The sequence below is a fragment of the Drosophila biarmipes genome, chromosome 2L (genome assembly GCF_025231255.1).
Source record: "Drosophila biarmipes strain raj3 chromosome 2L, RU_DBia_V1.1, whole genome shotgun sequence".
In the NCBI taxonomy this organism is placed as follows: domain Eukaryota; kingdom Metazoa; phylum Arthropoda; class Insecta; order Diptera; family Drosophilidae; genus Drosophila; species Drosophila biarmipes.
In genome coordinates, this window is record NC_066612.1 from 19,153,685 (window position 1) to 19,167,956 (window position 14,272).

At 40.5% G+C, this 14,272-nt stretch overlaps 2 protein-coding genes across 2 annotated transcripts; one reads left to right on the forward strand and one right to left on the reverse strand.

Annotated features, from left to right (window-relative positions):
- LOC108033471 (vitelline membrane protein Vm26Aa) lies at positions 1–604 on the reverse strand. The gene has a single exon (XM_017107807.2). It carries the CDS (start codon positions 558–560, stop codon positions 126–128), a length of 435 nt encoding a protein of 144 aa, XP_016963296.1. The 5' UTR covers positions 561–604; the 3' UTR covers positions 1–125.
- A 1,770-nt stretch (positions 605–2,374) lies between these two features.
- On the forward strand, positions 2,375–2,972 carry LOC108033493 (vitelline membrane protein Vm26Aa-like). The gene has a single exon (XM_017107833.3). It carries the CDS (start codon positions 2,439–2,441, stop codon positions 2,841–2,843), a length of 405 nt encoding a protein of 134 aa, XP_016963322.1. The 5' UTR covers positions 2,375–2,438; the 3' UTR covers positions 2,844–2,972.
- The last annotated feature ends 11,300 nt before the right edge of the window (positions 2,973–14,272 follow it).

Sequence of the window (14,272 nt, forward strand, 5' to 3'; positions counted from 1 at the left end):
TAGCGTTTTTGTGATTTATTGCTAAACGTATTTTTGGGTTATTTTTTGAATCCATCAAAGTTTATGATTCTCAGCATTTGGTTTCGTAGTCCGTGGTCTGGGAGCGCGAGTATAAGCAGTGGCTCTTAGTACTGGTATCCGTAGGCTTGTGGCACGTAAGAGGCGCTGAAGAGCTGCTGCTGGTGCTGGGGCACTCCGTAGTTGGGGGCGACGTAGCTGGCCACTGGAGCAGAGTAGGCGCCGGCGGATCCGTAGCTGGGGGCTGGAGCACTGCACGGCACCGGGGCGAGGTTGGGCTGGCAGCTAAACAGGTAGTTCTTGGGGCAGGGAGGGGCTGGGATGCTGGAGCCTCCATAGCCACCGGAGCTGCCGCCGTAGGCGGACTTGCGAAGGCGAGTCAGGTCACCGAATCCCTGACCGGCGACTCCCTCCAGCTCGCCGTCCTGGGAAGTCAGGGATACCGTGGAGCCGGTCTGACCGTTGGCCGAGGCCACGTTGGTGGGCGAAGCCAGAGCGGCGGCGGCGAAGGCGACCAGAGCGATGCACACGAAGGATTTCATCTTGATTGCTGGTGGTGGGAGCTGGTTGGGCTGTCTGAAAAGTGACTGATACCAATCCCACACAGTGGCGAATTATTTATAGCTAGCCAACTGCACAGTGCGCACTATGGTGTTCTTCGTTTTCCCCGCTTCCTTCTGCTTCATCAGCACATTGCATAAGTGGATACCACTGAATCCAGAACCACAACATCGTCAACTTTTTCGGGTCATCACTAGGCCGAAGAACGTTTAGGTTGGCAAAAATATGCTTGAAATGTAGTGCAATGCACTTCAACAGTGGTGGGAGGGCAGGTCAGCAGATAAGCAGAAAAACGAAAGGTGAACTAGGGAGAACGAATGTCAGCTCTATCAGTTTTTATAAAACGAACTTTAAAATTTTAAAATTAAAGCTAAACAAATTTCAGTTTTAACAACGAAGTTTGGCTATAAAGAATGGTAATATTGACAGTAAGCCAGAACAAAATTGTTAGATGTCCAAGATTACAAACCAAACCTAACACTTAGTAATTAAAAGCCACTTCCTTGGCACCAAAGAATACTGTTGCACTTTTCAACTAGACGAGGCCCACTGTCTCGCTCATTTCCGTCCTCCTCTGGTTTTCTCTGTAAGAGAGGTGGCCGGAGAATGTTTTGTTGCCGTCGAGAGAAAGGCGTTCAGAGAGTGCCTCCTTTTTGCTCGATAAAAGTTTTATTTCGCCAAACAAATTGCAGAGGCAAAAAGTAAGGCACGCGGACAGCCAGAAACTGGGAGTTTTCGGGGTCCTGGGGCGGAAAGGACTCGGCTGGAGTGGAAGTTCAGGCTTCTGAGAGATATGGGGGGAATTCTGGATAAGTGGGCACCGCTCCATGGGCGTGTGCCTTCATAAGGATGCCTGTGCTTGGGAGCGTTTGTTTATCTGTTTGTTTTGTTACATTTTCTGTGAATTTCACTGTTTTTTGAGTCTCTTCTGCGTGGAGGCCAAGCGGGCTGAAGTCGAGAAATGCAGAAATCAAGCTCCGCAAACTTGTTGATGAAAATCCCGGGCGGGAAACTCTCAGCTGGGCTTTAAAGCGAGGAGAGATAGTTTCCACGTGGCTGGGTGTGTGTTCTTGGGCTTGGTGGCTCAGCGCAGGAAGGTGCTCTATTTACATATGCCAGGGAACAACATGTTGATTTTACACGTGTGCAACTGGGGCACCCAAGTGCACACATGGCAAGCTGCGTCTGTCTGGGATCTGCATTAATTAATTAACTGCACGCTAATTGCAATTTAATTGCCTAACGGAGAAGGCAGCATCTGAACCGGAAAATGATTTTGTTGCTCACTCCTTTGCTGCCGGAAATTGCTCTGCTCACAAAAGGAGGTCTGATTTCATCTGCTTGGGGTTGTTTGCTAAGGGTTGGGCTTAGGCTTAAACTCGAAGGTTACAAGGGTTTTCGTTCAAGAGAATAAATATGTTTAAGGAAAAGAACACTAGAAAATTAAAATAAATTATCTTACTTGAGGTATCTATTGGTATCGATAGTATTATCAGTCTGTAATCAACAATTCATCGATTGCAGGACCAGGCTGTCGTCAACAAATCCTTGATGACAGCTCCTGTGCTGCAATCAATAGTCATCGATGCCAGCAATCAAGAGTTTAACAATTTACATTAGGAATTTATTGACAAAAGCCCCTAGGCTGTCATCGGTTAATAAATTGATGATGTCATTATTCGGCTGATGGAGCATAAAGTTAATCGAGGAAAAAACAAAGAATAAGTTTGCTCGCCGAGGGCCGAACATAGTGCACACTGTGCAGATTGGCCAGCTATAAATAATACGCTTCTTTATGCAATTGGTATCAGTCACTTTTCAGACAGCCCAGCCAGCTCCCATCACCACCAGCAATCAAGATGAAATCCTTCGTGTGCATCGCCCTGGTCGCCTTCGCCGCCGCCGCTTTGGCTTCGCCCACCAACGTGGCTACGATCACCGGACAGACTAGCTCCACGACTTCCCAGGACGGCGAGCTGTTCGGTGACCTGACTCGCCTTCGCAAGTCCGCCTACGGCGGCAGCTCCGGTGGCTATGGAGGCTCCAGCATCCCAGCCCCTCCCTGCCCCAAGAACTACCTGTTCAGCTGCCAGCCCAACCTCGCCCCGGTGCCGTGCAGTGCTCCAGCCCCCAGCTACGGATCCGCCGGCGCCTACTCTGCTCCGGTGGCCAGCTACGTCGCCCCCAACTACGGAGTGCCCCAGCACCAGCAGCAGCTCTTCAGCGCCTCTTACGTGCCACAAGCCTACGGATACCAGTACTAAGACCGATCACAGGAAAGGGACTACGAAATCTGTTGCCTAGAATCATAAACTCTGATGAATTAAAAAAAAAACCAAAAATATGTATATACCTTGTTTTCAAAAGTATAAAAACTTCTGCTTGCAAAACCAGCTTCCTCTCTTGTTTTTCCGCAATATTGTTGAATGCCCTAGGCTGTCATTAATCAATCATCAATTTAACAATTTACATTAAGAATTTATTGAAGAAGGCTGTCATCAACAATCGATGATAGCTGTTATCAACAATTTATCGATGACACCACCTAGGCTGTTATATAACAAGACATCGATGACAGCCCCACATCAAACATTCATTCAAGATGTCATCAACTAGTCATCTATGCTGTCATCAACAATTTAATAAAGACAGCGGCTAACTTGACATAACGGTTCATCTATTGGTATTTTGTACACCCAAAAGTCGCTTTTCAGCCTGCCTTAAGGTCTTCGGTAGAACGTATACCATGGTAAAATAAAGAGGGAAATTATACTAATATATCTGATATTATTTAGCAAGTTTCTTAGTTTCAGCTCTCTGTATAGATTGCATCCGCAGGAACGACCTTCAAGGGTATACAGACTTGTTACATACCATTTTTGTTATTTTAAAAATAAATTGAAATGTTGAAAAGTACAAAACATTTTGTGGTTTTATGAGAAAATAAATCTATGGTTTTTTTTGTACCGTATTTATGTTTTATTCTAAAATGTTTTTATGTTTTATACTCGTATATTTTATTTTAAAGCTAAAAACAGAATCATTATTTTTAGTTAAACTGGAAAATGATAATTTGTTTTATTTAAATATGTTTCTAGTGGACTAAGACAATTTTTTATTGCCAACGAACCACTTAAATTAGAATATTAACAAATATTTGCGCAGCAATCGAAAAAGTACGAACTTCACTCGGAACAATCGATGGCAGGGCGGAAAATTCAAGCACCGATTAAACCTCATCCTCGTATGCGTGTTTCCTGTGCCTTTTCCCTCCTTTTTTACTTTTCTGCCTTCCGAGTCGAAAGTTATCCACTAGTACTGCTGCTGGCCGGGTTGTTTTGCTGTTGTCTTTTGCTTAGAAGGGCAGTTCCGGTGAAGGAGCCGCAGCAGCGTGCCCAAGTGGCCCGAACGGGGATTTCCCAGTCCCCCAGCCACGTGTAATCCTTTGCTGCCCCGTGACCCCATCGGTCGTCATTCCGATGGCCCCGTCGGCCTCCCTGGTCTCCTTGGTTCCCTTGGTCCGTGGTGCCTTCATCACATTCTTTTGGTATTTTAGGCTTCCCTTTTCGAGCTCCTTCATTGTTGGGGTTTCTTGTTTTGCTTGGGCTTTGATTACTTTAAGTTCTGGCTTTCGAATGATTGGCACAGCTCTGATAGGACTTTGATGTAAGCGATAGCAGGGAGGATTTCAGCTGGGATATTGGAGCTTTAAATTTGCATACACCCCGAGCTCCAGCTGGAAATCCAAGCCCGAGGTCGCTGTGGTCCATAATTCATTTCATAATTACGCATTTCGTCTAATTGCCGGAGTTGGACCGTGAATTGTGGCTGGCCAATCAATTTGAATATTATGCCAGATTAGTTTCTCCTCTGAAATGTGCATAATAGTTTATCATAATTTCATAGAGCAGCCACACTGAGTCCCTTGCAACTGCATTCGAGTGGTCGCCACTTTTCAATGAGTTTCGCCCAAATGGATGAAACGGCTTTATGGCGAATGCTTAGCGCCAACATCAAATGTGAAAAGCTCTTGAAAATGTCGTTGGAGCTAGACAACTGCAGAATCAGGAGTTGTGTGTGTGTTTATTAGGCATATCTCACTTTTTCTTTAGTTTGACTACTTATGTAAAAAAGTAATATTTCGATTTATTTATAATTTTATTTTTTTTTTTTTGAAAATTTTAAATAATATTTTAAAAAATGTTAAATTATCTAAGTAAATTTTTTTTTTTTTTTCGATTTTAAAATAAAAAAAATTAAATATATTTCAATTAATTAAGAGAATATTAATTCTTGAAAATAATGAAATAGGAAGATCACTTTAAACTGTAAAGATGATTTATGCCAAATTTAAAGCTACACATATAGAAGCTGTTATATTTTAAATAATTAAAAATTAATAATCATTTTTATAAAATGTTCAAAGTGTAACAGAACTTCGTTTCGAGCTAAAAGTTCAATCCGTTTTTCATGGCTTGATTTTTATGGCCAAGCTGCAGCTCTATTTGCTGACAATTAACGTTTTAACGTTTTATGCGTTCTATTTTTTCCCGGTTTTATGTGCCCCATTCCAGAATTGACTAACTGGCTAATCAAGAGTTAATCCCTGCACCTCCCCTTCCTTGCCACCAGTGAGGTCATAGTTGCGACTCTGGACCGACGCATAGTAATTAGCCGCCAGCGTTATTTGCCTCAATTTATGCGCATATATATGCGGCAAAGGACCGAAGCAAGCCTTTTGTCCAATTTATGCACAACATTCGGCGATTATAAATCCTTAAGCCATGGAAAAACTAGAGGCAAATGTTTGAGCTGAATTCGGCATCCGGTTTTAATTGTGGCCAGTGCCCAGTGGCCAGTGGCACAATGGATGGACAGGAAAGCGTCTATATCTGCACGCAATGTGCCTTGGAAAATGACAGCTTGTGGAAATGGTCGACGCTTTCCATTATTTGCCATTTCAATTGCAAATTAACTTTGCAGTCCAACGTCTGACAATGCCAAGCTTTTCCTCGACATGTGTGCGAATGCTTTACAAATAAACGAGTATTTAGATATATATACGTTTATATATTGTAGAATGTATCTAAGCACCACATGACAGCCACAAAAATAAACTCAACTGCTGTCGTGGAGTGGAAAATGCAATGTTCTCGCTCCGGAAAATCCTCAAGTTATTTCCAATTAAAGCTTAATTGTGTCCAACGGTCACTTGAAGTTAAATGACAAGGAGAAAATAAAAAGCTAATCAACAAATTAAACCCTAACTACTTTAATTTCAAAAATTCCTCGGACTTCATTGCACAGATAAAAAAGCAGTAAATGAAAGGATTTCATTTTCATTTTAAATATTTTTTGCTATGTTTCGCTTTAATTGCAGTTTTTATTTACCTAAAGTGTAAAAATGTTTCATTTTAAAAGTATAGTTAGGTGAAAAATTTTTAAATTTAAATTTTATTACTAATAACTGATGTTTGCTACCTGGATTTAACTGTGTTTTTGTTACAGGTAATTAAAAACTGCCTTTAAACCTGAGAATAGATACATAAATAAATTGTCTTTTTCATCGAACATACTGCTCTTGAATTTAATTGAAATATTTAATACGAAATGTTGAAATCAGTTTGCAGATATTTGTTTTTAATATTCCATTTTTGTATCAGTGTACAGGTGTGCCTGAATAAAAGATAAATGAAAATGCAATAATCCCTGAATGCTGGACTAAGCGGCTCAAATTCAATGGCAATTGCTTCCTGCTAGGCTTACACAATTTTAGAGGGCTTTCGAGCTAGGAAACTTATTCGGAAGCACAGCGGTGATTTATGCTCGTACGTGCATCAATGTTGTTGCAGCTGCCACAGCCTGCAGCCAAATGTGGGGGTGCCCCGAAAAGAGGCGGTTGAAAAGCAAATTTACATAAAGACTTAAGCCGGAAAGCCAGGAAACGTCGTCGAGTCACGTTTATTGGCCACAGGCTGGTCACACGAGCAGCACAAATCATGCAAAATTAAATTCAAGAGCCAGCATCTCACCACCCCTGAGCCTGCCCATTCGATTATTGATTGAAAGTAGATTTTTGCGAATTTTCTAGTCCCTCACGGAATGCACTTCCCACTGCCCCCCTCAGATGGGAATGCTACGCACACGCCGTGCCGGCCTGTTTACCAAGAAACCATTTCGGTTCGGGTGTTTGGCCAAACAAGGGAACATGTGTCTCCCGGCTTGTGGAACAGGCGCTGAGGATATTGCTGGACAACTGCAAACACAGCTCGACGAAATGGAGCAGAGCAACACAACAAGATCTCCAGCATCGGGAGGTGGGCACTTCAGTCACATGTGAGGGCGGTCCATACGAACTCAAATTTCGAGACATGAGCACATGTTTTGATGAAACTACAGGAAAATTTGCTGATACCACAGGCAATGTTGTGCTTGGATGTACTTTCGATACAGGAGCAGTTCCATGCATTCTAGATTGCAAATCAGGAAATGGAGTTTTTAGGAATCGATGCGCTTGGTCTAAGCACCCTTATAAAAAAAATCAGATCTATCCAACTTGTTAGAAACATTTTTACTAGTATAGAAACTTTGATATGATCACTTTTTCCTTAGACACAAAAAATAATTATATACTCGAATAGAAGTTATTTTAATATAAATACAGAGAAGAAAAATTATTTTTAAAATTAAAAATGTCGTATTGGCTAACCCTTTTTCAAATTCAAAGTGGTGAAAGCTAAAATCACCATTTTATCAACAGGGCTGGGACTCAAATTTTCATTTGATTTTGATAGAAAAAATATTTGTAAAAAAAAATTATTTGAAGGGTACATAGCTATACAAGGAGTGGCTTGTCAGTGTATGGTTTAAAATGCAACCGAATATATCTACAAGTAAAGAACGCTTTGGGAAAAACACAAAACCCCCTTTGAGTGGTTGTCTTCACCACAACGATATCCTGATTTCTTGTTTATAATTTAGTGCGAGTCACAGACAAATGGGAAAATCTTGCCTTCCTTGCCTATTTTTTGGGGCTTAAGTCGGAAAAGTTTCACTGCAAAAATTTTGGATAAATACAAAAGAAATACATATTTGACCAAGTTTTAATTATAATTTCTCTTTCGGTTTGACCGCACCACGCGTACGCTCCATGGTGTGCTGTTCAACTTATTTATGACTCTGTGTTTTGGTTCAGCAAATTTAATTAAAGTTCATTTTACGGCCATTCATCAAAAGCGTATATGGTGGTGGAGCGATGGATGTGTGTATATTACAAAATACATGTACATTGTACACTGCACAATTATGTGTCGACATATAAATAATATTCTTTTGGTTCGACAAATTGGCGCAGTACAGTAACGAGGGTGGTTTAATCAGTTTTGAAGGTTTAACGGTAAAAAAAATATTAAACCTAATGTTAATAAATAAATAAATTACTAGATTAAACTAATTTGGTTGGCCTAGTGGTTAAATATAAATTAAATTTATCATTGAACATAGATAATTCTAAAACTTAAAAGTAATAGAAAATGTTAAGGAATAAATATAGCAAGTGCCTCTTTGAGCATCGAGCCTGATTTGATCCTTTCACGAACTTCCAGGAACCCACCGAGCTAGCCTCGCAACTTGGTCAAGGGGACTCCTTTGATTTTTGTTTGTTGCCATTCCCCTCATTTTTGCTGCCCCGCCCGCTGCGAAAGGCTGTGACCGAAAGAAAACTTCTAACGAGTTTTATTTTTGGGTTTTTCTTTGCCGCTGTTTGTGGGGAGCAGCCTGCTGGAGGAGGTCGCTCCTGGTCCGGCCCTCGTCCTCGTCCTGGGCGGCCTGTCAGTGCCAACAAGGAGCATTTTTTGCCCACCGCCGGCTTTGCTTTTGGGTTCCGCTGCTGCCTTGTGTGATTTATATCACAATTTACTCGCTTTCTGCTCGCCATTGTCCTGCTACTTGGCTGTTATTGAATTGCTTGCGGTGGACGGAACTTTGGTAGCGCCCCTCTAAGGGGACCTCCCCAGAGCATATACATAGTTAGTACTGTCGATGATAAATCAACGGCGCTAACGAATTTTCCGTTTGCCTTCGCTCCTTCGGCTTTTGTTTCGGTGGAGAAAAGCTCGGGGAAAGCGGAGAAAGGTGATTTCTTTTCGGCTAACAATACCTTAAGCCTTCCGTATTTGCCTTTCGCGGGGCAGAGGAGCCCGGCTTCATAAATTGCCAGCTTGCCTTTGTTTCTCGAGATTTTTGCTTGAGTTATTTTTAATTTCGTGCCGCTTGCAATTTCTCAGTGTCAGCCGGAGAGCCTGAACCAACTGCCACAGCCAGAGATGAAGTGGGCGGAGAGGAGTGGCAGCCTCGAGTGGCTCATTAGCCTTTGTTGTGGGCAAAATACGGGAAGAGGAATGCAACTCTCCCCTACAAGTTGATGATGCCACTGATAGTCATTTCCAATTGTTGATGGGTTGTGTTTAATTAAATTAGCAACACTCGAGTAATTAAAGACGGCTGCTTGAGGCGAACCCTTCTGCTCGTATTTTCCCCTCCTGGGAACATCAATCATATGCCAAAACACAAATACTCAGAGCTTGACGAAAAATAGAAAGGGAATTTCTAACTTTTTGCTTTCTGTGTCAGGCTCAAGAAGATTTATGGCCAAAAAAGATGGAAAGAGATTGGGGCCACCATGTGAGTTGGCTACCAAACCGACAAAAAGTTGGGGAAAAACGGAAAAAAAGAAAAGCGGGCGGGAAATCCCTTAAACGGGGCTAACAAATGTAGTTTTGAGTCACATTTGGCTCAGCATCCGACTGATTGTTTAAATAAATGAGTCAGTGGTGCCCCATTTCATTGATTTTCCACTGCAACTTGTCGCTTCCCTCACACATCATCCCCTCCAAATTGACAAGCCCATGATTGATGTCCTTGGCTGCCGGGGTCCTGGCATCCCCTCAATCCTTCTTGGCCCATTAACGTACTAAGGAATTGCATTTTATTTAGTTTTTATGGCCAGCATATTTTTGCACCCAACCTTTTCATTATTGTGAATGGTAACAAATAGTTTGCCATTATCCCTGCATAGGGGCGAGGAGGGTGGATGGGATGGGGTTGCTAACCCTGAAAAGTTCTGCGTACTGGTACCCTCCCACGACATGTCGAAGCCTTGATTGAACGGCCACACATCCGTTTGACCGTCCATCCCTCACACGCTAACAGTGCAAGACGAAATTGTAAGGCATTCTAAAGGGGTTCTATAAGTTTTTGTTTGAATTTGATGATTAAACAATGTATTTAATGGTGCTAATGAATAGGGCTGAATTGTGATTTCACATATGTTCTTAATTACTCTTCTTTTTTGTTTTACTTCGGAATATAATATTAGAGAGTTTTTAATATAATGGTGCCAAAATGAATAATGTATTTGCCAACAAAAAGCTTGTATTTCCTACAATTGTAATTATAGTTCGTTATTGGTTGTTATATCAATTTTTAAATCTCTTCCTTACAGTAATGAGACGCTGGTTAAAATGTATCCACTAAATCATACTAAAACTTCAAGAATAGAAGGAACTATATTTATACATCCATGGCCAGCGTTTGACACAGTCGATAATCATAAACATAATAGCTTTAAATTTAATATCACTGATGGCCTGACATTTCCAATGGACACTTAATCAAAATGACTTATGCTCCATTTAATATTTTTGAGTGCATGAAATGGCAAATATTATTTATAAAGAAAAGAACAAACAGATATTGTTATCTATACCACAAAATTTGCAAAGAAACTATAGTACTAAGATTGCCACTGACAGCAAAAACATGAAATGATTTTATTAGAGAACCAAACACTCTGGGAAGCTCAAAATAAGTCCCAAATTATAGGACAAACAGCGGCTTGTTATTTTCTCTGGCCCTTTCTTGGCCACAACTTTTTTGCCTGCACCAATTTAATTTTGTCATTAAAAAGTTTTTAGCGAAATAATAAAGTTTGTCAGCGCGGAACTGGAGGACCAACCAAAGGCAAAAAAGCTGGCGGAAAAAAACGAAAAGGAAATCACAGTCCAAAAGTGGCCAATGAAAGTTTTAATTTTCGATGTGCGGCGGAAGGGAGGAAGACAGCTGGCCAAGAGCAAACTACGGACTTTTTCCGGGCCCAAATATAACGCTTATCTGGCCAAAGTCCGGGATATGTACAAGCTCAACTGCAGTGTGTCACGAGTTTGAGGGCATTCGACTTGCGTGAAAAAACGCTTGTAAACAACTTGCAGTCATCACTTTTTGCCAGCGAAAGTTTAATTAAATTTTAAAATCAATAAAAAAATTGATTACTTTTTAAACGATTCTGTTTGCCAATGCGCAGCAATTTTATTAAAACGGTGGTGATTTTAAGTGAAAAATCGCCTTGTTAAAAATGTTTCGAGTTTTTAAATAATTTTTCATTGGCAATTGATTAGTTTGCTGATTATTTTTTTTATTTTATAAGCCGGGCGTTAGATTTGAGCGCAACAGTTTACTTTTGTTAACTAAATTAACTATATTACCGTGTCTTGTTGCCTGGTTTTCATACACTGATAAAAATGGAATTGTAAAAATAACACACATATTAAAAACATATTAGCATACAAATTGGAAAGTGTTTAAATAAACTGTAGTTACTACACTAAATATTTGTATATGTCAACATCCTATCTTTTTCCTCGTTTTTTTCAGTGTATGGTGGTTACTTAAACAGTAGGTAGAAGATAAATGTATAAGTTTTAAGGTCGAATTTTTATCATCCATCGGTTTGTCTGGTGGTTTGACTAGCTAAGCACTAATTTTCCCAAAAAACTGCAGCATCGACATGAAAGACCGACTCTGCTGCAAGAAGTATATGCACTTCACTGTCCACGGAGAAGGCCATTCCGAGTCACTTCCACTTTTGTGCTCTTATTGAATTAAATGCAGCTCCGGCCGATGCATAATTCAATTAGCATATGGGCGAGGGCGGAGTAATGCCTGCAGGCACTTCCTGTGTCCAACATGACGTATGCGCAATGCGGGGCGGAAAATGGACATGGAGCTGGGAAATGGGAAGTGGCTACTGCGGAGTGGGATCTGGGAAAAGGGAAGTCGAGCTGGGGACTGCGAACCGATGCTGCTCCGTTATGAATTACATTTCAATATGCTTCAACGTGTTCATCATTTATTAAACCGGCCGGGGAGGCAGGGGCAGTCGGAACTGGCAAATGCCAGGCTGCGAAATGCCAATTGCGGAGCGGAGGATCCTTGAGCTCGTCCTGGGAGTTGGCTGCCGACAGGAAGCCGGAATGCTGCTGAGCGACGAGTGCTTAGCTCCGTTTGCAATTTCCGTTTTGTCACATTTGTCTAACTAAATGGAAATTTATGCAGCTCCTCCTGAAGGCCTGGCCTCACCTTCAGATTCCACGGATCCCGAAGTCGGGCTCCTGGTTGGGTTAATGCTTTATTCACGGTCCAGTGCTTAATGAAAGAGTCATTACACTCATTCATTCATTCAATCGCTGATTCATTCATGAGCAGGCGAGGGCGCGTGTCCTTTGTTTTCCACTTCCCAGCCTTCGGTGCCTGCGAATCCCCTGTTGTTGTCGTTAATTAATTGATTTTCATTGATTCCCGGGTAGCATTAATCATACGCCAAGTTGGCCCAGCCACCGTGGAAGACTATTGTTAGTGCTTCCTCAGTGGCCTGTCCTTCTTTCTCGTCGCAAGGAGCATTTTCCCTGTCTTTCAGCGGAACTCTTCAGTCGGCTGCAGGAATGCAGTTTTTGTCATTAACGCTTCACTTGCCATGCATAGCTGTAGACTACAAAAAAGGGCAGGAAAAGTTGCATCTGCTGGCATTGGAAATATTTTGCGTAACCCGGGGACGGAGGAAGCATCAAAAGAAAGTTCAATCCTACAACAAAGTCACTAAGTTAAAATTATAAGATTTTTTTAAATTATTTACATACAAATACAATACATACCTTAATACAGAAAAGTATTTGTATCGGTTTTATTTTAATTTAAAACATAAATTTACAGTTGATCAATTTAAGATCTAAATGTTTAGGATCAATACTAAATCATTTTTAACTCCCGTAAAATTAAAATACTAAACGGAAATTTTTTAAAGAGCATTCAAACTTCTGCCTTGCCTTAAAAGAGCAATCCAACTTTTCTTAATGTCGCTGTGAAAGTTTTAAATTGATCACGCATCGCTGATTAAAAACGTGCTGCAATTCTCATCAATTGTTGATTGCATTAGAGCAAAATATTGAACAAATTTAACTGCATTTCGCCAAATGCAATGAATTCACTTTTATTTCCAATTTAGCATTTCTGCAACCGAAATTGCAAAAAATATAAATAAACAGCATTAAAGTTTGAACTTTGGCCGCGGGGCTGGCGACGCATAAATAAATCATTTCCGCAAACAACGACGGGGCTTTGTGCGGGATTTATGTGCGGTAATGTTGCCTAAAATATGCATAAGTTATAGCCGTTCATTTAAATATATTCATAAATTGCACAGCCAGGCCGGAAGCTTTCGAATTGTCTCCCAGGCCCGAAACGCGACCGCCAGCGCGGCTTAGCTGGAATCAATTAAATTGGCTCGTGGTCCGACTGTCCCCTGTCGTCGTCCAGAGAGGTTTCATTTCCAGCTTAGTGGCTGACGTTTTGACAGTTTTATTGTAAGTCAGTCGTGTTTAACAGCTTAAGCGCGGACTTAGCTTGCGACCTATTTCCGCCAGGAAACGATTACAATTTAATCAAGGAAATCTTCTAATAAAAAAGTAATTAAAGAGGGACAATGGAAAGGTCGAGCTACGAATTATTCTGCAAAATCGAGAAATTAAAACATTTAGAATTAAAAAACATCTTTATGAATTTTAAATATTTTGAATGTTCTATCTATCCTCAATTCCTTTTATTAATTTCAATATTTAACAGGAAAGTTTTGAACTTAAGTCAACAGTATAAAAAATAAATTCCTTAGTTAACTTCACAATAAGTATACTCGTATGCATGTCATTATAAAAATATTAAACATGTAATAATGCGAGTGGAAAGAAATAATTATTACTATTGTATTATTTATTAAATACTTCTTAATAACTCAATTAATTTTGATTTTCACATTTTTGTATGATGATCCTTAAGGGCTTTTAATATTATTATTAGGACAGACTTATATTTATTTCGCATTGATTTTACATATTAAATGCATTAAGACTGAAACACATTTGCTTACATGAACTTTATTCAAAGGTAGGACGAAATTAAAAAAAAATTAAAAAATTTATAAAAAAAACATTTTATAATTTAAAAGTCGGTACTTTCCCGCCAATTGAATTTAAAATTAAGACGCCCTCTAGTAGTAGTATTTCTTTTCCGCCCTCAATATAAAAACGCCCTCTATCGTGTTAAGTAGTATGTTATTTGGATGTACTTTTTAGTTCGTTGGCAGTAATATAGATGTCGGCTTTGCAGGATGCGTGGGAAGGGATGTTTATCGAAAGGAAATGTCCGATGCTTATCAAAAATATGTAAGCGAAATATATTGAATAATTGAATAAAAATAAAAGTTCAATTTTAACGCAGCAGCGTGGTGCTTCACATGCAGAGGAGTCGATAAATTTCCCCAACAGCTGACCGCCAATGTTCGTTGGCATTTCGCTCGCACACGGCC